This window comes from Falco biarmicus, chromosome 9 (assembly GCF_023638135.1).
Source record: "Falco biarmicus isolate bFalBia1 chromosome 9, bFalBia1.pri, whole genome shotgun sequence".
Classification (NCBI taxonomy): Eukaryota; Metazoa; Chordata; class Aves; order Falconiformes; family Falconidae; genus Falco; species Falco biarmicus.
Genome location: NC_079296.1, coordinates 11,449,552 through 11,474,361, shown reverse-complemented (window position 1 = coordinate 11,474,361; position 24,810 = coordinate 11,449,552). Strand labels below are relative to the sequence as shown.

The following is a 24,810-nucleotide window of genomic DNA, read 5'->3' as shown; positions in this document are numbered from 1 at the left end:
AAAGTCACTTGGCTGAGGTCACATAGTCCTCAAACCAAGAGAAAGTCCCAGCTCCAGCCTGCCTGCCTAACGCCATCCCCTGTGCTGGGTTGTTCCACTTGGGATATGCAAGCAATGAAGCTGCTGCCAGTCCATGGGCATCGGCCAGACTGCCCTTCTCGATCGACACTGCTGGGACAGAGCCCAGCCAGGGTGAGGTGTGTTGCTAAGGTGTAGGATCCAGAGCAAGTCCCACCATTAAACACAGCCTTGGACTGACAGTAGAGGTTAGAAAGTTTCCTGGACCTGGGCTGGTGGAGCAGGGATGGAGGGTCCATGTCCTAGCTCTAGCTGCAGAGGAGGAGTTGCAATCCTTCCATGCAGAGGGAAAAGCAAGGGAAGAAACCTGCAGGGAGCGATGACCCCAGAGCAGCATTTGCAGGAGAGCGGAGCTGGCTCCGCACCTCTGGATGCTTGCAAGCATGGCCACCGCAATGGCGGGGCACCCTCCCGAAATGTGGGGCAGTGGGTCTGCAGTCCTGGCAGAGGCTCGCTGAGGGTAGCAGGGCTCTCGCTCCTGGCTGGTTGGCTGTATAGCCATCATTTCAATAAAGAAATTATTACAAGGGGGTGGGGAGACTGGGAGTTGGGGAGGACGGGGGGTGGGGGGCGCGTAGTGGAGAAAAACACAAAACATCTGTTTTACTTCAAATCAGGGAAGATTCCTTTGCTTGCAAGGAATGTGTAAATCACGCCGGGCTGGGAGATGTACATAACCCTGCCTGAAAGCTCCTCTGTACTTCAAACGAATTCTAACGTGCTTACTGGGATTTTGTTTTTATTATTTGTTTCGGAGCCCCCCCGCCTCGTCCTACCCTCCGCCCTCCCTTTCTGCCTGCCAGAGCTGTGAGAACCTCCTGCCCACTGCCAGCCCCTGGCCCTGTCCCCCCTCGATTCGGGGGCCTCGGGGCATGGGGCAAGAGGCCAGCGGGCAGCAGCGACAGCAGACCTGGCTTGCGTCCTTCTGCTGGGGCTTGCGGGCACGCAGCATCCCTGCCTTGCCACCATCCTCCCCCCATGCCATCCCTGTGCCAGCATTGTGGGGCTGTTGCAGGGACCCATTGGCTGCCCTTGCTGCTCTTGCAGCCCGGCACAGGGTGTGGGTGCCTCTCGGAGGCTGGCACATTTGGATCCTGCCTGGGATGCTGCAAGCACAGCTAGCAGAGGAGATCCCCTCCTCCAAGCCATTCCCTTGTGTGCGGTTATTGTTGTGCTTTGTGCGGAGGGTGAAGCTGAGGCTGGCCAATGGTGCTGAGGACAAACCCAACAGAGGTAGATAGATCGACAGCCTCTGTTAGTAGGGATGCACAACCACCTCCCCATGCCAGCCTACTAAGGTGACTCGTCCTGCACCAGTGGGACCACCCTCGGGGCTGAGGATGGGCTCCGCTCCCTGTGGTCGAGGCAGCCAGCCCTTTGCCTTTCTTCTGAGGCTGTTGAGCAGGAGGCCCTATTGTGGTGGCTTATATAAGAACAGTCAGCCATTGACTCGCTTGACGTGGACCACCCACTACTCTGCAGATGACACTGGCTTTTGAAGTCACTACCAGCCTGGGCTGGATTTCAACCAGCAGCCCAGATGGAAGCCAAGCCCCCAGGAGGATGAGAACAAGCCCTACCAAGGGGATCTCCTGGGGTAGCGAACTGTGGAGTGTCTGGTTCTTGTTTAGAGTGACTGTGAGGTTGGGAGGGGCAGGCGTTTCCCAATTTGCCAAGGGTCACAACCTTCCTCTCCCCCCATCTCCCCAGGGCCGGCGATGGCCAAGCCTGGCAGAGTGTTGGTAGGTTGAGCGGCTGGTATGGTTAGCTGTGAACATTTCCATTGTGGAGCTCACTGCAGGGGTCCAGGGCCTCGCTTGTCTCTCCTTTCTCCCTGGCACAACTGGAGGAAGAGTTTGATTTATTCCCTCCCTTCTTCTGAGCAGCCTTCTCGTCTCCTGCAGCCGCAGCCTCCCTGAGCCCTGCTGTCTCTTCACGGAGGAGGACGGCAGCCATCCTAGGAGCAGCCCAAGTACTGAAGTGATGCATCTCTCCTGGGACACCCACCCAGCATGCAGGACTAATGCTTTTAGATGAGGCTGAAAGCCACTTACCATAGATCCCTGTGAAGAAGACAAGCCAAACCTCGGAGTAATGGAGTAATGATCTACCCCACAACACATAACCTTCATGAAGCTGGGGCTGGAGGCTTCGGGGAACAGGGGGTGGGGTGGGCTGGACTGTGGCTTTGGGAAGAGTGGCAGGGTTGTCCTGGGCCAAAGTGGGTAGCAGAAGGTATTACAGCGGGAGGGAAAGAGGATGCGGGTGCTGCCTGGGGATACCCTGGCCCTGGGAGCGGTGGGGGGGTTGTGGAGAGCTAGAGGGATTGATGGTCATTGCAGTGCCCGTGTGAAGGCTGCAGCAGGACCCGAGGAACATGTGGGATGCAGAGCCTGGGGAAAGCCCTCCTTGGCTGTGCTGTGCCCAGGACAGCTTGATCCATCACCAGCTCTTGCTGACTCTCTGCAGCCGGAGCAGGATGAGCCCCTGTGGTTTGCAGCCTCAGGCGTCAATCTGAGCCATGGCGTGGGGGGAATTGTTCCAGCAGCACGGGGAGTCAAAGGCAACTCATTTGACCTTTGTCCAAAGGCTTTGTTTGGGATCTCCTGGTGAGTCCCAGCAGAACAGGGACACTGGCACTCGACAGACTGATACGGGCTGCTTTTGCTTCACTGAGACAAAAGCAGCAGCCCGTAGTGGCTCAGCACCACCTCCTTCTGGTTCTTCACCCCACCGAGGGACATTGGAATTCACATCCTGGGTAACCTGGGCCTTTTTCTGGCCTTGCCAGGCAGGGGGGAAACAACTTGCCTCAAGCCCTGAGACAGGCAGTGGAGACTGCAAAGAGCTGGGCCAATTTTTGCTGCATTGCCTTTATAAGCACATCTGCGAATCTTCATCCTCGCAGCCAGCAGGACGAAAGCAAGGCCACAACTGCCAAGAAATACGGACCTCAGACACCCTCTATCCGTTTTGCCCAAAGCTGGTAATTCCAGAGTGATCCTGCTTTTTCTGCCATTGTCCTGTCCTCAGGGTTCAGGGACCATCCCTGTGGGACACCCCGGAGGGTCTACTGGGCATCTTCAAGCTAATAAGAGACTTCTTGCTCCTCGGAGCACCCCTAGGAGCTAAAGCCCCAGGGTTGCAATGTTAATGCTATCTCATGTCAGGGCAGCTTTTTTTGGGTGTGCTGTCCTGCTGCCGTGCCAAGGAGCTGTTCTCTCATCCACGTCTTGTCTCCAGCTGAAGCTTTGTGCAGTGCAGCGGCCCCTCTCTACAGAGAAGCTTGCTCTGCTAATCAGTGGCGTAAAGCTGCTCCTGAAAGGATGTATTCTGAGTGTGAGCCATGCACGGGGGAAATAGAAACCTTATTGAGGGTGAGGCAGTAATTATCTGCTCCTTGCCAGTGGTTGCAAGGGGCAGGGGTGACAAAGGAGGAAGTCTGTAAGACAGAGAAAATGGCGGGGGGGTGGCAGGGGGCACTGCTGGTGCTCCAGCCCTGGGACAGTGAAGGATGCAGCAGCCAGGAGGGCTACAGTGACCGTGCTGCACCTTCTGGGTGAAACCATGGCCCTGCTGAAACCGGCTGGCATTTTTCCCTCATTTCCAGTGAAACACTTTTTCACCTGAGGCAATCTTGGCACTGCCGCTTGCAAGGTGTCCGTCTGGCAAAGGGGCTCCTTGTGGGATCTTGGCCCTCCAACACAGGTATCATTCAGGAGCAGGGCTCTAGGGAACAGATGGTGGCCTGTGTATCAAGGCCCTCTTTCACATCCATGGTGGTACTGGGAATCGCTGCTCCGGTGGGGTTTATTGACAGGGTTTCGAGGGAAATCTTGGGAAATTGAGACGCTGCAGCTGAAGCTGGGAAGGTGAGCGTCCTGCCGGGGATATCTCTAGTGGGAAGGCAATGGATCCAGGCAGTAGCAAGAAATGATCTTTATTTAAAAAAAGGTTTAAAATTAATTTTATTTCTTTCCCCTTCATCCTTTTTTTTTTTTTTTTTTTTTTTTTGGATCTTGTTTGACAGGGATCTGAAACACAAAGAGATTGATGAAGTGCTGTAGGGAGCGAGAGCTGAGCGAATTTGCGTTGTAGCTTGGCTCAGGCATGCAGTGTCTGCCGTGGGAGCAGGGGGATCGGTGCTCGCACCTTCCCCGCTGCAGGTTTTGAATCTCCGTGGCTTTGTAGCTGAGAGACAGAGGACAAACCTAGGAAACCTGGAGCAGCATAGTATGCTGACCCAGTGCCGAGGGAAGACAGCGTTTCAGTGCCCAAAGTCACGGAGCGGTATTTTCCTGTTGTCAGCTCTTGAACTGATAGACTGTCACCAAGGTACCTTGTTTGTGCTACCTGGGGGTCGACCTTGCATGTAGACATGCTCGGCAGTCTCCTGTGAGCCTCTACTCCCTCTTGTCACCTCCTCAGTGCCACTCAGCTGCTGCCTCAGATAAATCCAGGTGCCAGATAAGAAGGCATCTGATACTGCTTTAGTTTCTGCGTCTCTCATCAAGCAGCAGTGCGTGGCAGCTCTGCGGTTTGTGGTACGTGCAGTGGGTGCCGCAGAACACTTCTGTGAGTGCGGTGGGGGGATGCCGTGACACCAAAGTGGCACTGTCCTGTGCTGCACTCCTGTAATGCATTAAGTAGACCTGCTCTCCTCCCTGGTAGCTCCCCTAAGTACCACAGTCTCAAGTCAGTGGTTTTGAGTATGGACATGGCATCAGCTGCAACTCAAAGTAAACTTGCAGTGCAGATAACCCTGGGTGACATTTCCAGGGTTGCCACAGAGCAGAGATGGACCCACGGCTGTGCAACCCTGTTCCCAGCCCCACAGCTGCTCCACCTGTCCTCACCATCTCAGAGATCAGGTCTCCTCTGCCCTTTTCCAGAGGTCTTCTTGAACAAGCAGCCTCTTACTGTGCAGAGCAGCCTGTGTTCTTCCTCCTGCCAGGAGTATTTGATGGGCACTGCTTTATATGCTTCCAAAAGGCATCAGACACCTGAGGCATGTTGTGGCAGGTACATTTATTTCCCTCCATCTGACAACTGTGGTCTGGTATTGTTGAGAGGCATCTGTTGAAGGATAACGATTAGTCTCGCAGCACTTGCTGTCCTGGAAAAAAAGGTGTGAATTGTGAGAACAGTTTACTGACAGCCTCATGTATTCGTGTAACAGCAAAGCTTCAATGCTCTGGTGTGGTACCAGCGTTGCTGCTAACCTGTTCCTCCATCATGCTGATGGGAGCAAGGTCTGTTGTCACAGATGGTTAAAAGAAGCCCAGTTATAAAAGGTACTTTTCTTGGGTGGTAGAGCTGTGAGGAGAGCTTTCTAAAAGATGGGTTTTTTTCAAGATGGCACTATCCACTGCTTCCTTATTGCAGTATAGTTTCTGCAGGAAGGCAGAGCCAGCAATAATGGCAATGCAGAAAAGGAGATGGTCCTTTTGCAGAAGAGGTATGATAGATAAGCAGCAATTTGTGGGTGGTGGTGGCAGGTTGGTGGTGGCTTCCTCGGTGCCTCTCCCCAGCGTGCAGCTGGCACCGAGCTGCTCAGAAACTCCTTTTCCAGGGTGAGCTGCCCCCTCTGTGATGGCACAGCCTGAGGTCACAGCAAGCCCCTTCCCCCCAGCCCTGCTCCACATTCCCGCCAGGATTCAAATGCCCTAACAGGAGCATCTGATTGCTGTAATGCTTGTGACAGTTCCAGCCCTGGGGAGGCAGCAGAAGGACATCCACTGCCCTGTAAAGCTCAGCCCACATCCCAGGCCTCCAGCAGAGCCTCTGGTAGGGATGCAGCATGGTCAGTCCCATCCATGCAGTGTGCCCAGTCCTGTCCCAGGGTACCAGCCCAGCTTGCTATCTGGCACCGTGGGCACAGGCATGACTTTAGTGATCAGCCCAAAGTCAGGGCCCAACAAATAGACCAAGAAGTCCTCTCCTTTCAAAAACCACTCCCTGCTTATTGTCTGCTTGGCATTTGCTGCAGAGACTGGGGGGGGTTGTTTTCATTTACCTTTCTTAATTATGCCAAATCACAGAGTCGCCAGTAAGCTAAGCTGCATTCCTGTGGCTTGTGTGAACAGGCTGCTTTTTATTTGATTTTATTTCTTTTTAAATTGTAATGGTTTCTGAATTGGGAATGCTTGCACTAAACACCCCCACCCCCTTTCTGTGCTTGCCCAGACTGCTGCTGGCAGGCGAGCACCGCTTCTGCTCCATAGCCTTCAATGAAAATGGCTGGGAGGCTCAGCAGGAGATGTATGAGCCCATGGAGGGGGGACAGGGGTGTGTGGGTGCCCAGTGGCCCCATGGATCATGCACACCTTGTGGCATGCAGCTGGGGGTAGAACACCCACAGCACCCCATGGCTCTCCCAACTTGCAAAATAGTCTTTCAGGGAAACTCTTTGTGTAAATTTATTGATGGTTTTAGTAGCCAGGAGATGCTGAGATGAAGGTTTGTTGCTGCTCACCACACTGATGCTCTGCTGTATCGGCACAAAGAAACACTCACACGCTCTCAGCGAGCCCCTCACCTTGGTGTCTGGGAGCTGAAGGCCCTGGAGGACTGGGAGAGGACACTGTGGGTCTCCTGAGCATGAGGGTGTGCAGTGCTGGGTGTGAGGAGTGTGTTTACACCCATGTGTGTTTGTTGCAGCATTCCTGGCAGCTCCGCTCTGCCCGTGCCTGAGTCCGGGCACAGCCCAAGCCTTGCGGGCCCCGGGTTCCTCGTGCCCAGTCCCCGTGTTGAAATCACCGGGGAGTGGGGAGGCAGGGATTGCCAAGAGCTGGTCCATTGAGAGCTTTTAAACAGAGGCCTCCAAATTGTTTTTCAGCTGGAACAGGAGGTGAGAAGGGCTGGCAAAGCAGGGGTGTGATGTTTGTGTGTCAGCATGCTGGACCAGCCTCAGCAGCGTGGCGCTGGTTGCGTGCGAGCCCACAGACCCTGGGCTGTGCAGAAGGCACGGACAAGCTGTGACCAACCAGAGGGTGATGACAGGGCTTGCACATAACACCAAGGTGATGCAACCTCAGACAGGTCAGGATTTGTGGTTTTGTGCTCAGCATCATGGTGGTGGCACCATGCTGCCAGGGGCGAGAGCATCCGTTGTGCCACATGTGTGACCCCGGACAGCTCGGCCCTGCACCAAGCTCCAGGAGCTAGCAGCAGGACAGTCTCGTGGCCACAGGAGCAGAGTGCCCAGCCCAGGCCTATCAGCCAAGCTCTCAAGCCCTACTGACGAGAGCAGCTTGCACCACTTTGGAAATCGTGAGACCGCATTTCTGCAAGACGCTGCACTCTGGAGCAGCGTCTCTGCCCTGTCCCCCATTTACACAGTGCAGGGGTCTCCTCAGCACAGCCCGGGTTTGCCACAACAGCCACTGCTGTTGGATGCAGCCAGCTACTCATAGGCACACGGTCACTTAGCGGGGTGTTTGGCAGCTGCAGGAGTGCTTGTTGGACTCCTTCTTGGAGCCTTTTCTCTACAGCCCATTTGTGGTACAGCACGTCATTCAGCAGCTGCATGAGCCCAGAGGCTTCTGGAAGAGCAGTGCACAAGGCAGAACAGAAATGCCTGTGGTATCTCTGTAGGATATAGAGAAATCAGCTGCTGAGCTGAGGAAGGTCAGATGCAGAAGTCCTTATCTCCCTTCCCACAAATAAGGATCATGAGTAAAGCACTCAAACATCATGAGCATCATGAGAGGAAGTTAAAAAAAACATGAGCTGACATTGTTGTCTATAAATAAATAACATGTTCTGGGGGTTCATCGTCAGCCTTACAATTTCATGCCTTTAGAATTTTGTGTTTGGGGTTCTTTTTCTTTCAATTGAGAAGGGATAGATATTTTTTTTCCTTTTTTTTTTTTTTCTTTTTTTTTTTTTAACACAGTTGACTATCTTCCACAGTCGTTAGATTCCAGGAACCGAAGCTTTAACACGCCCCTCCACTTTCTCTTCCTTCTTCAAGAAGCATCTTGAGCCTAGTGATAAAATCCAGGCTCCAGCCAACGTTGGGTGGGGTATCTATGAGGAAGGTGTTGACATTTCATGAGGCCACATGTTAATTGCTTTCTATCTCTCTCTAAAAGTTCCTTTGGGTCCCAATAGGTTTGGATTTTGTAGTAAACATTGAAGCGGCATTACTTTATAGGACCCTATATGCTGGGTTTTGCGGCAGAGGTGGTGGTGTTTCCAGGCATGGAGGAGCTGATCTCTGCGAAGAGCATATGTGCTTTGAGTGGTGAAATGCTCTTTGGAAGCTCTTTGGGCAAATATATATATTAGTATTTCTAGAATATCAAATGTTGTATATAATCTTACTGAAGGCACGGGTGAAAAAGAGGATCAGCTGTGAGACGGTAGCAGGTAGCCCCAAGCTCCTTTGGAAAGCACAGGGAGAACATGAGAAAACATTGTGAGGAAAGTTTATTGCTAAACAAAACACCTCCAGGTTATGAAGGAGGCTTTGCCAGATCACAGCTACCATATGGCATTCCAGGTTTTCTGATATGGTTTCATGCACCGAGTGTGGGTCTGGGACCTTTTTGTTTCTGGCTTTGACTTTACCCCAGAGATCCTCTGCCTTGGGCAAAGCAGTCAGAACCACTCTTTGGCCTCCTTTTTTTTTTTAATTTTATTTTTTTTTTTTTTTTAACAAATTACCAGGGTTGGCATAATTAGGTGCAGCTCCTCATCATCCATGAGGATGCTGCCTGTTTTCATCCTTGGCCCAAAGCGCTGTACGTAGATGTAAGTATGGCAGGACAATCTCCACGTAGCATTGCAGAGCTGGACTCCAGCCCACCACATGCCCTGCAGAGCTCCCTCCCTCAGTCGTGCTCACTTTGGTTTTCCCCTTATTTGCTGTGCAGACATCCCCATCCCTCCTGTGTAGCGGTGGTCCCTCTCCTCCTGCCAGCCACCCTCTTGGTGCCCTGTTGGGTCCCAGGCTGGTCTTGTCCCTGCCAGCAGCTCCTTGCTTGCATCTGCCGGATGCTCAGATGCTCAGAGATGTTTCGCTCAGGTGTAGCAAGCAAGATCTGACCGTTAATGCCGGGTTTACACTAGCCACACATCTTTGCGCTCTCTCCTCTTAATTGTCTGTTTCCGGGAATAAAAGAAAAAAATAAACCCCAGCACTCTGCGCAGTGCCATTAACTGGCTGTAAAAGTGTTTTGCCGCAGAGAGGCTGTGTGGTCAAGTGGTTTGAGAAGAAGATTGGAAGCCACCATCTCCCGAGTTTCCAAATCATTCATGTCACTGAGCCTCTCCAGGGCACGATGCTTCACCCCGTATGTCTCTGTTTACCATTGATAAAACAGAGCTATTAGCACTGCTGTGCTTCAGGGTGATTTTTGGACCGTAATGGATGTTCAGACCTTCTGAGATGACTTGCTGGAAGGAGTTAGAGCGGTGCAGAGGGCTGCGTGCAGCCGGGGCTGCCAGCCTCCACCAGAGCTGGATTTACTGGTGCTGATTCCAAAATGTCTCATTCAGGATGAATGGAAATTCAATCCTTTCCTCTACGGTTCTTGAAAGGGGACGGGTTTCAGGTGAAGTAAAGCAATTACTTTTCTTCTCAGAAAATAATTTTTGACTACATCAAAATCACTTTGATTCTGATGTTTTGTCATTTACATTTTGGGTTTTTTTATCCTTATATCATCTGAAAAAATGGTGAAATGAAGGGCTTGTTTGTTGATATGTGTTTTTTAACCCAGGCCTGCCCAGTACAGATGCTCTTGCTCTTGGCAGCCGAGTGACTTTGTTTCTGTGTGTTCTGGGCAGAGGGGAAAAGTGCAGCCAAAGGGCTAACGCAGGTCTTGAACATCACCCAAAGGGGTGGGTGCATGTGCTTTAACACCCAGCCAGTCCTCTTGACCCGGCTGGTGATGGAATATGTGATGTGGGCACTAATTGCTGAACGAACATTACAATAGCAATGTGATAAAAGTCTTCTGTTTTTCTAGGAAAGTGCTCTGGCACTGATTGCCTCAGAGCTAATGGAGCCTTACTGACTGAGCTGCTATGGGCAGAGCAGAGGTTACACATTAGCTGTGCTCACCCATTTAAAAAAGAAAAGCATGGCCACTGTAGCTAAGCCAGTGACCCCAGAATGGGGATGGAGATCAGCTCATGGCAGTAGCCTGTACTTCCAGCTCTCTTACTGCTTGTTGTGCTTGTGCTGATGAGTGAGAAGACCATTGCCCACTGCTGAGCACCTGGACGGGCGGCAGGACTCCTGGGGTCTGCCCAGCTCTCCCACTGCAGCTTTCCTTGTCTTGCTGGGGCTGAGGTCCCCCCACCCAACAGTGGGTGCCCCTGTTGCTGTTGCTTTCTGGACCTGGAAAGAGGGTTTCATGCTGCCAAGCTGCAGAGACACATAGCTTACCTGCTCGCAGCAAGAGACTCCTTAGTCACCTTGAACCCCTCGTCTGTTGAAGGGAGGAGCAGGGACGGTGTCACCTCTGGGATGGGATGCAAAGCCCTGAAGTTAGACTCCTGCCCTGAATTCAATATTACCCTGTTGCTCTGTTGCTGTCCCTTAATTATAGTGGAAGAACAGCCTGTGTGTGGTACTTGTGAAGTTGCACGGTGTGGATGTCCTTCCTGAGATGCTCCCACTCTGAGCAACGTTCCTTGCAAATTAAGGAAAATGATGTCATGCCAAAGAATTAAATAACGGCTCCGTGAGTGAGCTCAGCATGCGTGTCCCCTGCATGCCCCAGCTTTGTGACAATGGGAGTTGTCCCTACGCAGAAGCGGGTTCCTTGGCAGTCTGCTGGCATCCTGTCAGACTGCAAGTATTGTTAATGCTAATTGCTCAGAGAGAGTATGTCCTGTGCTGGGAATTGCTACCGTGCAAATGTCAGCTCTTATCGGCTGCATCTGGGGTGCTCAGGGCCAGTGGGGAGGAGGGGGGAGCTGGCGGTGCTCGTGTGTGGGGTGAGGAAAAGGGAGGCATTGCTTCTGTTCCCATTAAGGATGCTAAGGAGTTAGGACCATTCCTTAAGTAAACATACCTCAGGGTCTCAATCCCATTTAAGCTTCAGCTGCTTTTATGGTACTCCTTGCACTCACTCGCAAGAGCTGCTTGCTTTTACCTCAGGATAAGGAGCGGGGCTGTGTTATTTCTTGGGATCTGGGTACCCCACCACCAGGCATCTCAGACCTCCGAGGGGTTCAAGGCAGCTCCTGCACTTTGTCAAAGCCAGCTTGAGTTTCCGTGCCTGGCTCAGAGCGAATAAATATGAACTGATGCCTTTTGGGAGAGTGGACGGAAGATTGTAGCCCCTGCTGCAAAGAAGCATTCTCAGTTTGGAGCTTTGATACTCTGACCAGGACTCTGAGCTCAGCATCCCAGGACATCCCATGCAGCCACAGCCTGTTTATTCAATGCTTCATTCAGCACAAAAGCCATATTTTACTGTCAGATGCTCTCCATTAGCTTCAAGTGTGAAATTATCATTCCCACCCTTTTACCAACCCCACCCTGGTGAGGAAATGAAGGAGAAAACAACCTCAAGGGCCGTTCACAGGATGTGTACGAGCTGTCACTTGTCAGCACAGAGCCCACTTATGGCAGGAATTACTGCTTGGCTCTCAGGAGGGCGGGAGAGGAGCCCAGCTTGCAAATGCCACAGTGTTCTGATGTTTGCATCAGCGCATGGCAAAGCAACCCCAGAGATGTTTCCAAGTCTTTGCAGTCAGGCAGCTACAGGGTGCAGCCCTGCAGGGCTCCCAGGGATGGCAGGGGGAGAGGGGATGCAGCTCCACAGATGCTGCATGGGGATGCTGTGCCTGTCGCCCAGCCCTGGCTCCTTTCCCCGGGTCATCTCCTCTTCTAAGGCCAAGTTCATCTCATGTCTTCTGGAGATGCCAAAACCGACTGATAGGAGCCTGGACCACATTTTTGCTTGCTCTTGTGAAGGCCAGTTCCCATAACAACCTGGCAGTGTGGGACTGAGGGATAAAGGCATTATTTTCCTTTTCCTTCCTGCCTTCCAGATTTACCCTCTATGCGGTGGATACACGAGGGAGACACTCGGAGCTGAGCACGGTCACCCTGAGGACAGCCTGCCCACTGGTAGACGACAGCAAGGCAGAAGGTCAGTGTTCAGGCACCTCATCTTCCACAACAGAAGACATTTCCTGCTGATTTTGCTTTTCCTCTATTCATTGTACTCCTGCAAGCCCCTCAAGTCCCTCCTCTCCCAGTGTGAAGGGCTCCCGTAAGTTCACCCAAGGGCACAGGGACATTCCTCTGGGAAGGGGTGACAAACAAGAGTGTCCAGTAGCAAAGTCCCCTCGGCTGGGCAGCTCCTGTGGTCCTGTGCCACGCAGTGCCATGGCATCCTTCCCTGCACACGGCCATGGGGGCCAGTAACATGTGTTTGGCATGTCCCCTGGAGAAGCAGCGATCTCTTCCTGCAAAAGCGAGCGGTGCTAGATGCTGTCAACTCTGGGTGTTTAAAAGGGTGCTGGTGGCAGCTGGTTCCATTCTGAAACAGAAATACCATAAAGCTTAGCCACTTCTGCACGTTTGCATTTTCCAGTTTTGAAACCAATCCGATTTGTTTCTATGCCCTGAGTGCTTGGCTGCTTTCAAATTTCAAAAGATTCTTCTAAGTGCAAGGCAGGTTACCTGTTTTCTTTCTTGCTTTCTTTCTGTTTTGAAAAGCACACAAAGGAAAGTTTTTATTAATGTTTTGCTCCATGTTACTGATAAGCATTTCCAGGAAAAATGAGCTAAGGAGAGACTAAAGAAAGGGAAGGAAATGGAGTTTTGTGCATTTTTCATCTCCAAAAAGATCTTTTTTCTGCATCAGTGCACCCTATTGTTTAATACATCTGAGCTGCCCAGTAGATACATGCAGTGATGATGTGCTGTATTTCTGGCTGAAGTACCATCTTATTATCAATATTTTTGTATTCTTCCTACCCTTCAGCATCGTAGCTGTGCAATGGCTTTTTGTTTGGTGAGTGTGGGCAAAGCTTGCCTGCCCTACCTGGGAGGACAAGGCTGTGTCTGCCTGTGCTGGCAGCCCTTCTCTCCTTCTCCCGTTCCTTCATGGAGTACTGCTGGAGTCTTTGGGCCCGCTCTGCTCATGCAGGGCATTCACTGCTGGTTTAGCCAGAGGGAATGCAAAATGCTCCCCAGGTCACCAAACCCTGCTGCAGTCCCAGGGGACTGGCAGTCATCAGATGCCCACCCCTCCTGCCAGGGGCTTCACTCCTCCTCCTCCTCCTCCTCCTCCGTAGTACTGTCTGTCTGTTCATTAATCCCTCCCTCCTCATCCTTTCCAGAGATAGCTGACAAAATCTACAACCTCTACAATGGCTACACCAGTGGGAAAGAGCAGCAGACAGCCTATAACACGCTGATGGAGGTCTCCGCTTCCATGCTCTTCCGAGTCCAGCACCACTACAACTCCCACTATGAGAAGTTTGGAGACTTCGTGTGGCGCAGTGAGGATGAGCTGGGGCCCAGGTACCTGTCCCTTCCCGGCGTTCTCCCCTGCCCCACTGCCGGGAGCACCCCTCTGCTTGGCCACTGTTGATGTGACCCTCATTTCCTTCTCCTCATAGTTGAGAGAAGTCCCCTTGTGGTGTTCACCAAAATGTCCTCCCACCCACTAGGACCACCAGGTCCTGCGTGGTCTGTGGATGAATGCTTATGGGCCACTTGGCAGCTTGGTGGCCCTTGGATGAATGTTCGTGGGACCATTAGCAACCAGCCTGAACCAGGCGGGTGATACTGCAGATGAGCTGGCTCTTTTGGAAAAGTTGGTGGGGTGGGGGGAAAGGGTGTAAATTAGGCCTGGGATGGAGTGTAAACCGGGACCAGCACTCATCCTCTTCAGCTGTAGAGCCCATGGTAGACGAGACCATGGCTGCCCTAGGGTTCAGAGATGCCCTGAGTCATTGCAGGGTGGATGGCTGGAAACGGTGATGATGAAACGCAAATGCAGCAGGTGTGTGTTGAGTGGTGTGCAGAGTGACAAGCATTAGGTATCAAGAGCTGCAGTACAGAGGCAGCTGTATACCTTGGAGGTGTCTGAGGAATGCAGAGCAAATCCATCCCTCTAGGGTAGTATTGGTGCGTGACAAATACCTGGGTAATGGGGAGCAGAATCCCTCTTGGGCAGTTTTTGGTGGAGCCCACTGGTATCGAGGAACATGGTGTGACCTCCAGGACCAGCCTCCCCCATAGTAGGGTGGATTCTACACCCAGGAGAGATCCGTTCTGCCATCCTGCATTTGGACTAGCTTCCTCCACACCTAGACAATATTCCCTGTGGACAGTTGAGGAGAGGACTACTCGCCCCAGGCTTGGCTTTGGGCACCTGCTAGGTCCTTGTGTGGCTGGGACATGTGTGGCCATGCAAACACCCTGCTGCAGCGGGATTATTTGTATGAGAAAACAGTTCTGAGCCCATGGAAGGACAGAGCTGAGGTGGTGGTGAACAGATTATTACTTTTTCTGTAGATTGACTAGTTGATACCATCAGAGGGGTCAGTGATTGAGCAATCTATATGCAGTAAACTTGGGTCTTCTAAATAGTATGTTTCATGGACACTTCCTTCTATTTATTTCTCTATCTACCTGACTTGACATGTATTTATTCTAACAGTGGTATATGGTTGCTGTACAAACCGTAAATATTTCCAAAATTCCTTTTTCCACCTTCCTTCTCTCCCAGAAGAATAATTCAGCTTGCTGATGTAGGCAATGGAAAGGTCCTCCTAAATTTCAGTTCTGTGGTGCCCCTGACACCATGTGAGGATGCCAGCAAGCACACAGCACCTCATCTGTTACCTATATATAGCTTTATGCTGAAAGTATTTTCTCCTTACTTTACATTTCATCCTCTGAGAAGGGCTGGGAGGGGATTGTTTCTGGGACTGTAAAGGGCAACGTTTCCAGAGGGACTGCATCTGCAGGCCCCTGGTGCACAGTGAGAGGGGTGGTAAGGCACTAAGAGATCGCAGATACATGAACTACGTTCATCCAGGGAGCTGGCGGCGTCCTGGCAGTGTCCCAGCATAGGCCAGACTGCCACCCAGCCCCTTGGGAAACACTCCTCGAGAAGTGCTCACAAGTAGCCATATCTCTCTGGACATCTTGAGATCTCTTACAGGATTCGAATAGCCTTGACCTGCTCTGAAGCTTTCAGAGACACAGTTCATCCAGCGTCCTCCTCTAACATGTTGATCTCTGAGAAGCTGGAGCAGAGGAAGGTGAAGGAATGGCATCCTGCAGTACATGAATAACTGGAAAAGGTTTTCCTTCTCTCCCCACTGTTCCCATCTGCTTGTTGGATGCAGCTGAGGATCTGTCCATAATACCAGCAAGACAGTTCCTCACAATGGTTTACACCCCTCCTGGACATGAATCCAGCTAGCCTGCGGCTTGCCTTCCTCCAGAGATGACCTTGGTCATAGTTTCTTTGGTAGTTCATTAGCCATGCTCATCCTTCCCACTGCCGTCCTCCTCCTTTGATGAAACTGCAGACTTGTTTGTCCTTTTCAATTGTTCCTTTCTCTCTAAATCCCTGGGAACCATCAATCTCTTCTAACACATCCTCATTTCTTCTGTTACTTGAGATCCAACACACTTCCTGAAGGATGCTATCTAACCTGATACCTGCATCAAGCCCACAGTTTGCAAGGTGACATTTAAATTGCCTGTGTTGCCTGACTGTACCAAGCTACATCTGGAGCCAGTGGTCGATTTAGCTGCTGTCTGTCTTGCTCACCGAGCCAGATGAGCTCCTAGCAGTGCTCCTGTGCCCCTGTTCTGTGCTTGAGAAATATGTGATTTGAAGCCAAGGGGAAGCATCTATGGACGCTGCAGCAGCTGGTGCCAGGCTCTTGATAGGGGCAGAGCTCTGCTGTCCAGCCTTGCTTCTCAGGGAGCTTGGACAGAAACAGTGGCACTGACGTAGCAGGAGGCGAGTGAGGATTTGCCAGGGGAGACCATCTCGTAACACAATTTTACTTGATAGACTGTTCTCCTTCCCAGGGGAACATTCATTTTCGTACCTTGAAATGTTTATCAGATGAGCCTCAGCTTCACAGTAAATGTTCGCTCATAAAACTGAGCGACAAGAGGGAAGTTGATTGCCTCCGTGTAATAAATACATCACACTGGAGTCCTCGTGAGCCCAGTTTCCATGAAAGCCACAGGTTACTGCAAACAGCTGCTTGCAAGAAGACACACTGATAGCCAGATGTCCCAACCAGACCGTTTACATTAAGGAGACATTAAAAACTTAGCTCATAGGTGGCCCTAAACCAGGACTTTCTGTGGTCAGCAGCATCTTGGCACCTGGCTTGCCTCATCCTGCTGGTCTCCTTTAGCAACAACAACCCCTTTCCTGCTCCCCCCGTTCCTCTTACAGACACCAAATGAATCTCACGGAGTTAATTTGTTCCAACAAAACCGAAGAATCTGTCTAAACCAGTGAATGTTTAATGCTACTGTGCATTCAGATCTGTGCAGCCAGAGCGCTTCCTGACACAGCAACGGGAAGATTTCTCTAGTATTTGCTTTTACTGTGTTTTCAGGGCAATTCTTATGACCACTGCAAACAGGGCCTGGCTGTTTGGAGCGGGGGGGGGGGGACGACAAATAATTAGTTACTATCTTCCTTCCGTGCCTCTACTTGTGGCCACCAGCAACAACAGGGTCAGGATGTGGCATCAGGCCAGGACTTCCAGCCTCTCCGTTGCTCGAGCAAGTCGCTCAGGCAGGCGGCCGGGACGGCTGCAGGAGACAAAGTGCATCCCCAGAGCAGCTGCCTTCTGGTACCGAGGGGGAATGCAATGTACCGATGGGAGGCTGTGATAAGAGGCCATCAAGTCCTGGACTCGTCCTCTCACAAGAGGGTCTGACAGACCCAGGTCAGTTCTCAGTAGAGTGTAAAAATCTGAATTTATGACAAAATCACCCCATATGGGAAAACAGCAACCAGACAGCCACCCTCTCCCTGCAGCCGTCCCAGTAAACACATCCTTCCCTCCAGCTCAGGTATCATTTCTTCTTTGCTTCTTCATGCTGGTTCATTCTCTTTTAGTACCTTCCTCCTAGGTGAGATAGGGCAGGGTTTTACTGGCTCTGGATATGTTTTCATCCCTCACCAGCCATCAAGGTGGGTGATAGCTGTCCGCTGTGCAGCTGGGGGATGAATGTCCCTGTGGGAGCACCCCTGAGGCTGGGCAGAGCAGGAGTAACACGTCTCCTGCTCTTGGGCACATCCTTGCACAGCTGGCACTGGCAACCAGCGACCTGGGTGCCCTGTCTCCTGTGCAATCACTGCGCTGCACTCCCTTGCAGTGGGACCACTGCTTCAAGCATGAGCCTTTGGAAAGTGCCCAGCAGTAGACACCCACCCCCCTCCGCTTTCCTCTCCCCCACCATGCCATGAGACACCACAGAGGGATGCAGCCACGTAGAGTCATCACTACTTTTAAATCCCCCTCTTCATCATTTATGACTGCAGCTGTGACCTCCTAAATCCATCACATAGGGAAGACCAGAATCAGTCCTTGGCTGGCATCAGCTTAAAGCGACAGCCCCTGCAGAAGGCGTGTGGCAGGTGTGAGGGCACCACTGGCTCATACCAGCATGGGGGCACCGCCTGGCTGGGCTGTGGGATGAGGGGGAAGGGGGCTGCTTCATCCCTTTTGGGGTCTGAGAGCTTGGGGTCTGGCCACAGGCAGCCATGAGAGTGACTCCCCTCCTTGCTCACTCCCCCAATGTCCTCTCCCAATTCCTGCCCTTTAATAAGGCAATAAATCACTGTTTCTGGCAGGGATGAGGTTGGTCAGCATTTAGGAAGATTTCATTTCCATTATTTGAAAAGGTGGTCATTCTGACCTGACAGTCCTCCGCAAGGAGCACTTGGGTAATACCCAGGGCTTGATTTATGGTGTTAAATTGGCAGCCCAAGAACTGCTCCCGTAATTTATTACCCAGCCTTCACCAGAAAGCCTCTCTCTTTTTCTCACCCCTCCCCTTGCCCCGCTCTGTCTCGCTTTCTCCTTATTTTGTTTAAGAGGGAACAGCTGACAGCCGAAAGCTAAATCTAACATTTACACATGACTTCATTACCCCACTAAAATAAGTGACTCAGAGCAGTGAATCCCATCAAAATGGGGGCGTCAGCACTGGATGGAAAGCAAGGGGCCTGATTCCCTCCATCCCCATCACCCTGTCTCCTCCTTGACCACAGTGTAGTGTGTTTTCAGCATCCTCATAGGGCCAACCCATCATGTGCTGCATCCCACCCTTAAACATCTTTCCTGGGACCAATTGCGCTGAATGCAACTGCAGAGGCAGTGGACGTATGGAGACCAGCTCCACGAGGAGCCCAGCCTCCAGCACGGGACACATCAGCAGGTCTGGATGGTTTGACCTCTGGACTTCTTGCTAACATTGAGCTGCTCCTCACACATAGGAATGTTTGCCTGGTTAAGAGACCTGAGTACATGTTAGGAAGCAAGGACAACATAGTGATTTTTAGCAGAATCCAGAAGATCATGGAAGTAATGAAAATGGGAAGGTAGAGGAGGCCAAGGGAAATGAGGTAGAAAAAGACCTATGGAGGGTAGGAGAAAGGTGAATGATGAGAGGGGAGGAGAGGAGAAGAGCTTGGCCAGCAGACACAAGTAGTCGCATGCTGGGGAGTCCGCTCCTTGTGTTGTTTGGGCCAAGCTGTGGATATCCACCACTGGGGTTTCCCTCAAGGGCTGGTCATGGCCACTCATTGTCACTCCCTATGCTATGGCTGGGAAAGGCCTTGTGGTGAGCTGGAGTGGAAACCAGTCTGGGGAAAATCCATGGGTTGCTTGGTTGGCCTTTGGATGGACAACTTCTCCATGATGGCACAGCATTGAGGTCCACAGATGCTTGCACAAACACAAGGAGCTGGGCTGGGGAAGGGCCAATACCCCCTTTTGGCAGTAGAGATGATTTACCATAAATAAGGTGACCATGGATTTATGGCCTTAGAGAGGTGATAGTCATCTTTTTAGAGGCAAAGGGTATTCTGGCTTAAATACTCTCCTCCTGAGCACTGTCAGCTCACATAAAAGTCCATCTTATGAGCTGGGTGTGGGCCCTGTGCTTGCTCAGCCTTCCCTGGGAAAAAAAAAACCAAAAAGGGAGAATCAGCACAGATGTTAAGAAACAATTTCTCAGCGTTAGGATGGGTGAGCACTAGAAAGATCACCAGCTCTTAGCTCTAAGAACAGGTTAGACAGATATTCATCAAGGCAGGTTGATCCCAGGAAGGAAGTGGCACAGATGATGACTTTTGGTCCCTTCCAGCACCACAGACTGTGATTTGCTGACGTTTGTTAACCGTAGTGACAGTCACTGCAGGCTTTGGTTTGCTGCTGTGCTGAGCTTTAATCAATCAGCTGTTACTGAAAGCATCTAATGCCATCGTAGAATTTCATAACTTCTTGGAGGCAGATTTCCAGTTGTGAAGGACCTGTTCTTGGCAGTGTGTCAGGTCTTGACGCTCAGTGGGAGCACCAGATGCTGTAGAAGGTCAGGTGGCTGCTGTGGAGAGTAGCCTGAGTAGAGGTACTGTCAGAGCTGGGCACAGCTCAGCCCATGATATCATTATTATATATGTGAGTGTGTGTAGTTAACGAGGCTCAAATTGCCTAGTCAGGCTCATCTTTATAGATTAAATCAATATATGGCTACTATGTAGTGTTGTCCAGGAAAGGCCTTTGCTCGTCCCTTCCCCTGGAAAGCTGAACCTGAGCCCATTGCCCCTGGGGACCTGAGCCCATCACCCCTGGCGGGGAGCAGCAAAGTTTTCCAAGCGCAGCCCTGGGGGACCAGTGGTGTGGTTTCCCACAGCCTTTCATCCCAGCTTCCTGCCCCAGAAGGAGAGATCCATAGCTGGCTGGGGATGCTGGGGTGCCCTCTTGCCTCCTGCCCCTGTCTCTGCCCTCTGCCCTGGCGCTGGGGTGACTCTGGCCAGCCCTTCCCTGCATCCCGTCCCCGGGTGCCTGTGGTGTGCGGCTGCATCGGGCTCCTGGCACTCCCCCCGGCTGGCAGCTCACAGCCCGAGCTGCAGCACCGCACAGCTCTCATAATCAACTAATCCCCATGTTTATGTCTCACTGACTGACAGTGCTGCCCCTGACATATCATTATCGGGAATTTACATTCCTGCAGAGGAACTGCGAAATCCCCTAGCCCCAAATCCAGAGCTTTCCTGTGGCACCAGAGAGAGAGGAAATAATCTGTGATCTTGAGACTTTCAGACCACTGATGTAAACCCTCTTCCCCTCCCTTTGTTTGATTTAGCACTTTGCAGACTCCCACAAGGGGATTCTTGGTTTCTTATGGGTTTACTTTGTTTTGTCTTAAATATGTTGTGCTTTTTATCCTCGCTAGTCTAGTGTCAGTCCTTTTGGGCCATTTGCCTCCTAGAGACTTGGGAAAACAGGAAAGGGAGGGCTGGGCTCATCAGTTGGGAGCAGTAAGGTGCTGGGGGTCTCACCAAGGTGCATGGGGGCCAGCACATTGGGGGGGTGGTGGTGGTGGTGACCAGCCAGCCAGGGGCAGACAGTGTCCCCAGGGCACTCAAGCTGATTTAGTGGGTTAGACCTGAGGTCCCTCCAGCCCTGTTGACTTGGTGCTGTGAAACAGTAGATATACCCAGAACTTTTGGGTAAAACAGAGCTTCTCTCTGCTTGAAACAGGAAAGGCAATGTCTTAGACAATGGGTCTTGTCTGTTCTTGCCACAAGACAGAGTTGGTGGTGAAAGCCAGAAGTCCTGGCTCCTGGTCTCCTCTGTGCATTGCCTGCACTGCTCTGTCTCTGTCTCTGTTTGTCCCCTCCAGGAAGGCACACCTGATCCTGAGGAGGCTGGAGAAGGTCAGCAGCCACTGCTCGACCTTGCTACGCAGTGCCTACATCCAGAGCCGCACCGAGACCATGCCCTACTTGTTCTGCCGCAGCGAAGAAGTCCGGCCACCTGGCATGGTCTGGTACAGCATCCTAAAGGACACCAAAGTAACGTGCGAGGAGAAGATGGTCTCCATGCTGCGCAACACGTACGGGGAGTCCAAGGGGCGGTGAGGGAAGGTGCGGGCCTGGAGCTGTGGGAGGCAAAGGGACTCCGAGGAGTCGAGGACTTGTGATGTGCTGAGTGGCTGGTGGGGTTAGGGGTCGGGTGGTGTTCAGAGGGGGTGGAAGGGGACAAGCAAGACCAAACAGGACTTTCTCACGCAGATGGCAGAGAAACAAGCAATCAGCAAGTTGGACTTTAATTTGTTTTCCTTTTTTTTTAATTTTTCAAGAGGAAAAAAAAAAAAAGAAATTACCTAAATTGACTCAGCATAAAAGCCTCTCCTTTTTAATCTTTTCTTACTGAATTTCCTGGACTACATGCTCCAAAATCCTGGGAGCAGGTGATACCTGCTTGAGGCCAGGGCCAGGCAGAGGGGAGCTGCTGGGCACAGGGTGACCCCCGCCCTGCCTGTCCTGCCATGGGGCAGGAGCTGTGGGGCAAGGGGCCCCGGTGCCGTGGTGGCCCAGGACAGCAGAAGAAGGTGGCGCAGGTGGCCGGTGACACCGCGCCGCCAGCGAAGGTCCCGTCCCGGAGGGGGATGCCAGGCAGGTGCCGGGATGCTGCAGGCAAGCTGGGCTTTTGTACCACTCCGAGTCGACGGACCGGCTCCGTGCGCAGCCTTTGTTTGCAAGGCTCCCGGCAGCTTGTTCTGCGCATTAAAGATTCATATTAAGTCCACTTTGCTGTCTCTTTGGTGTTTCTTCCTGACACCGTCTCACAGCTGCTTGGGTATCTGTAGGGTTTCAGGACCGGAGATGGCATCACCGATGCTGTCCCCATGCCGGGGTTTGGCTGAGCTGAGGGGCTGTGTCTCAAAAACAGTGCTGACCTCAAGAGCTGGACTCGTGGAGAGGAGGGGAAAGTGCAGCCTCTCTGCGTAGGGTCCTCTCCCTCCCCAACACCCAGCTTGCCCACCAGCCCTGGTGGGAGCTGAAGGCGTGTGGGAAAACCCCAAGAAGCAAGCCAGGAGCTAAAAAGACGTGGAGAATCTGGTTTCTTTTACTGTCAGATGTGGCTTAGGCTGGCCTGGGATCCCTGTGGGTAATGGATTTCTCAGTCTGGTAGCCAAACCAGAAAGTGCGGGAGGGTGAGAAGGGGAAAAAAAATCCCAAATCAGCTCAGCTCAGAGCTATTGCTTTTTCTTTTTACAGCAAAAGAACAAACGTTGAATGAATCAGTTCAGTCAGCTTAAAGCAAATAGTTTTGTTTAGTTTTTTAGGTTAATTAACCCTTTAACATGAAAGCAAACAAGCAGGAGGTGAGTTTCAAAATGGAAGTGTTTTGAAACCAAACAAACGTGCAGGATTTGATGTGGAGGAGGTTCAGCCACAGACCTTTTTCTTCTTGAGCCGGACCTGTTTGCCTGATTTGCACCCATGCAAATAATTCTGATCATTTCTCCTAAACTGCTTTTCCCTCCGTCTCCTTGTTTACATCTCTCCATTTGTCTTGAGCCAACTGACGTTGCACTTCGGGAGGGGTCAAAGTCCTGCTGGAGTTCACAGAAGACTTTGCCTTTATGGAGCAGCCTGTGGATCAAGTGCCAGAGCATTGCAGGTTGCCTGAGGTCATAATGTTTCAGGTAAATCCCTTTTTCTGATGGAGAGGAGGAGGACAGTGATGGAGCTGGGCTGTGGCCACTGTGTCAGTGAGGCTTGTAGAGCACTGAGCACAAGAGCCGTGGAGGGACCATGATGCCACGTGTGTTAAAGCCTCTCAGCCTCCACCCTGCTGCTGCCTGTTACCTGTCCTTTTGCCCTCCGGAGGTGGCTGGTGGCCATCGACTTTGCTTGTGGAGATGACTGTGACTTGCTGCAGAAGAACGTAGACTTCCTATTTGCTTGGCTGGAGGTGCCAAGCCCTGGTGTGGCTCTCAGCACCCATATCCAGCACCCTGTGCAGCAGCCAGTTCTATGAGCTGCAGAATGGCCAGAGCTCGCAGATCTTGCACCTCCCAAAACAAGAGACACTGGTGTGAGAGGAGGTGAAGTGATATTTGTTCAGCTTTGCTATTGTGCAAAACAAAACACAGCAAAACCCTTGAAGTGCAAATGTGCAGGCGTCCTGGCAGCACGGTGTTACGCCGAGCCACTCAGTCCATGATATGCCGTGACGTGGCATATGCGCTGCTGGAGGAAAAAAACCCTAAACCTCTTTTTGGAGCCGCTGATACAGATTGACCGGCACTGATCCTTCCCTCCTGGCAGCTGCGGAGCAGGCAGCAGCTCCATTGCCCCGCAGGACAGGACCCTGGATGCTCGGTGGGACACGGCACACAGCAGGGCTGCCAGGGCCAGCAGCAGCCGCACTGAGCCCAGCTGGTCCCAGCCTGCCGGCGTGTTGCTGCTAGTGCTGTATGCACCTCCAGGTGCTCTGAAGCCATCTTGTGTTCTCAAGGCTTTGGCCTGCAGCCCTGCCTTTCCCTGCGTTTTACAAACATGGTGGTTTATTTGGGTTTTGTTTGGTTTTGCTCGGTGATGATCCGTTTCTCCTGAAAGCCCTGGGCAGTGTGTGCTGCCATGGGGAGCAGCTCTGCGGTTTCGCTGCAGGCGAGGGCTGGTGTTGACTGACCCGATGGACAAATTGCTTGTGTTTTCTGTAACACCGCTGACGGGACTGGAGGCACTCATAGGTGTGATGGGGCTAATGCTACTCGTGCGATTCCTGACCATCATGAGTGTGGTGCTAAGCATTAGGAATAGGAGATGCCAGCCAAAATATGGGGTGGCTGGCTAGATGCCCTTCAGCGCTCTTTTTTTTCCAACCTGATACAGTGAGTTCCTCCACAGCGGTATTTTTTGCACCTGGGATTCCCACCCCAGTAGTCTCCCTTGGCAGGCCACAGGGGAAGGGGCAAAGCCCGTAGCATGGGGCTGTTCTGCTGCAGACGGCGATGGAAAGGAGAGCTCTGGTAGCCCAGACTTCTGCTGGGAACAAAACAGGGGCAGCACAAGGACAGGCTGGCTGTCCCCCTGGCTCCGCGCTGCAGCTGTGTCTGCTGCAGAGACCAGGGGCTTAATTCTTGCTGCTTACCTTGGAAGGCTGCTGAAGAGCTTCACTTCACATCCTTGGTGAGGCTGGCTGTTGCATACAGGTACGTATACAGAGGGAGTTGTGTGTAAGCCTGTGTTAATATGTACAGAGCAGGTGGAAGAGTCTAGACTCTCGGGCAGGAAGGCTGTGGAGTTTGACAACTATTAACCTGTTGAGAAGCGCACCTAGCTCTCAGATCAAAGCCAGAAGAGCCTCTGGCTGGTGATGCTACCCGGCACGGTGTACCCAAGCCAAACAAAACCGAGGAATTCGTCGAGGTTACACATCCTCCAGCACGCAGCTGAAAGGAAGGGTCTGTATGTTCTCCCTGGAAACTTTGGAGAATGTAACCCTCTGCCTTTCAAGATAAACAGTTGTAGTCACAGCCTGGCAATGCTGGCAGGTGGATCTGTGCCCCGTGTGTGTGTGCACACACCCACACCCCCCCCCATTCCTCTGGGAATCCTTCGGGAAAAGGGATCCTGGCTCCAAAGCAACTTGCTGCTGTCACAGGAGCTGGTTCCTCTTGCCAGTCTGCACCCCAGCTTCGCTGTGCCATGGGCCAGGCTATGGCAGCCCAGGGGCCAA

General features: G+C 52.1%; 1 protein-coding gene across 1 annotated transcript in view; it reads left to right on the top strand.

Annotated features, from left to right (window-relative positions):
- Positions 1-21,861, top strand: part of ASTN2 (astrotactin 2) — a 354,268-nt gene extending 332,407 nt beyond the window's left edge. Inside the window, exons 21-23 of the mRNA XM_056352114.1 lie at positions 12,094-12,194; positions 13,393-13,576; positions 20,960-21,861. Of these exons, the coding sequence (XP_056208089.1) occupies positions 12,094-12,194; positions 13,393-13,576; positions 20,960-21,197 (523 nt within the window). The 3' untranslated portion in view covers positions 21,198-21,861. The remainder of the gene's footprint in view (positions 1-12,093; positions 12,195-13,392; positions 13,577-20,959) is intronic.
- Positions 21,862-24,810: the final 2,949 nt, after the last annotated feature.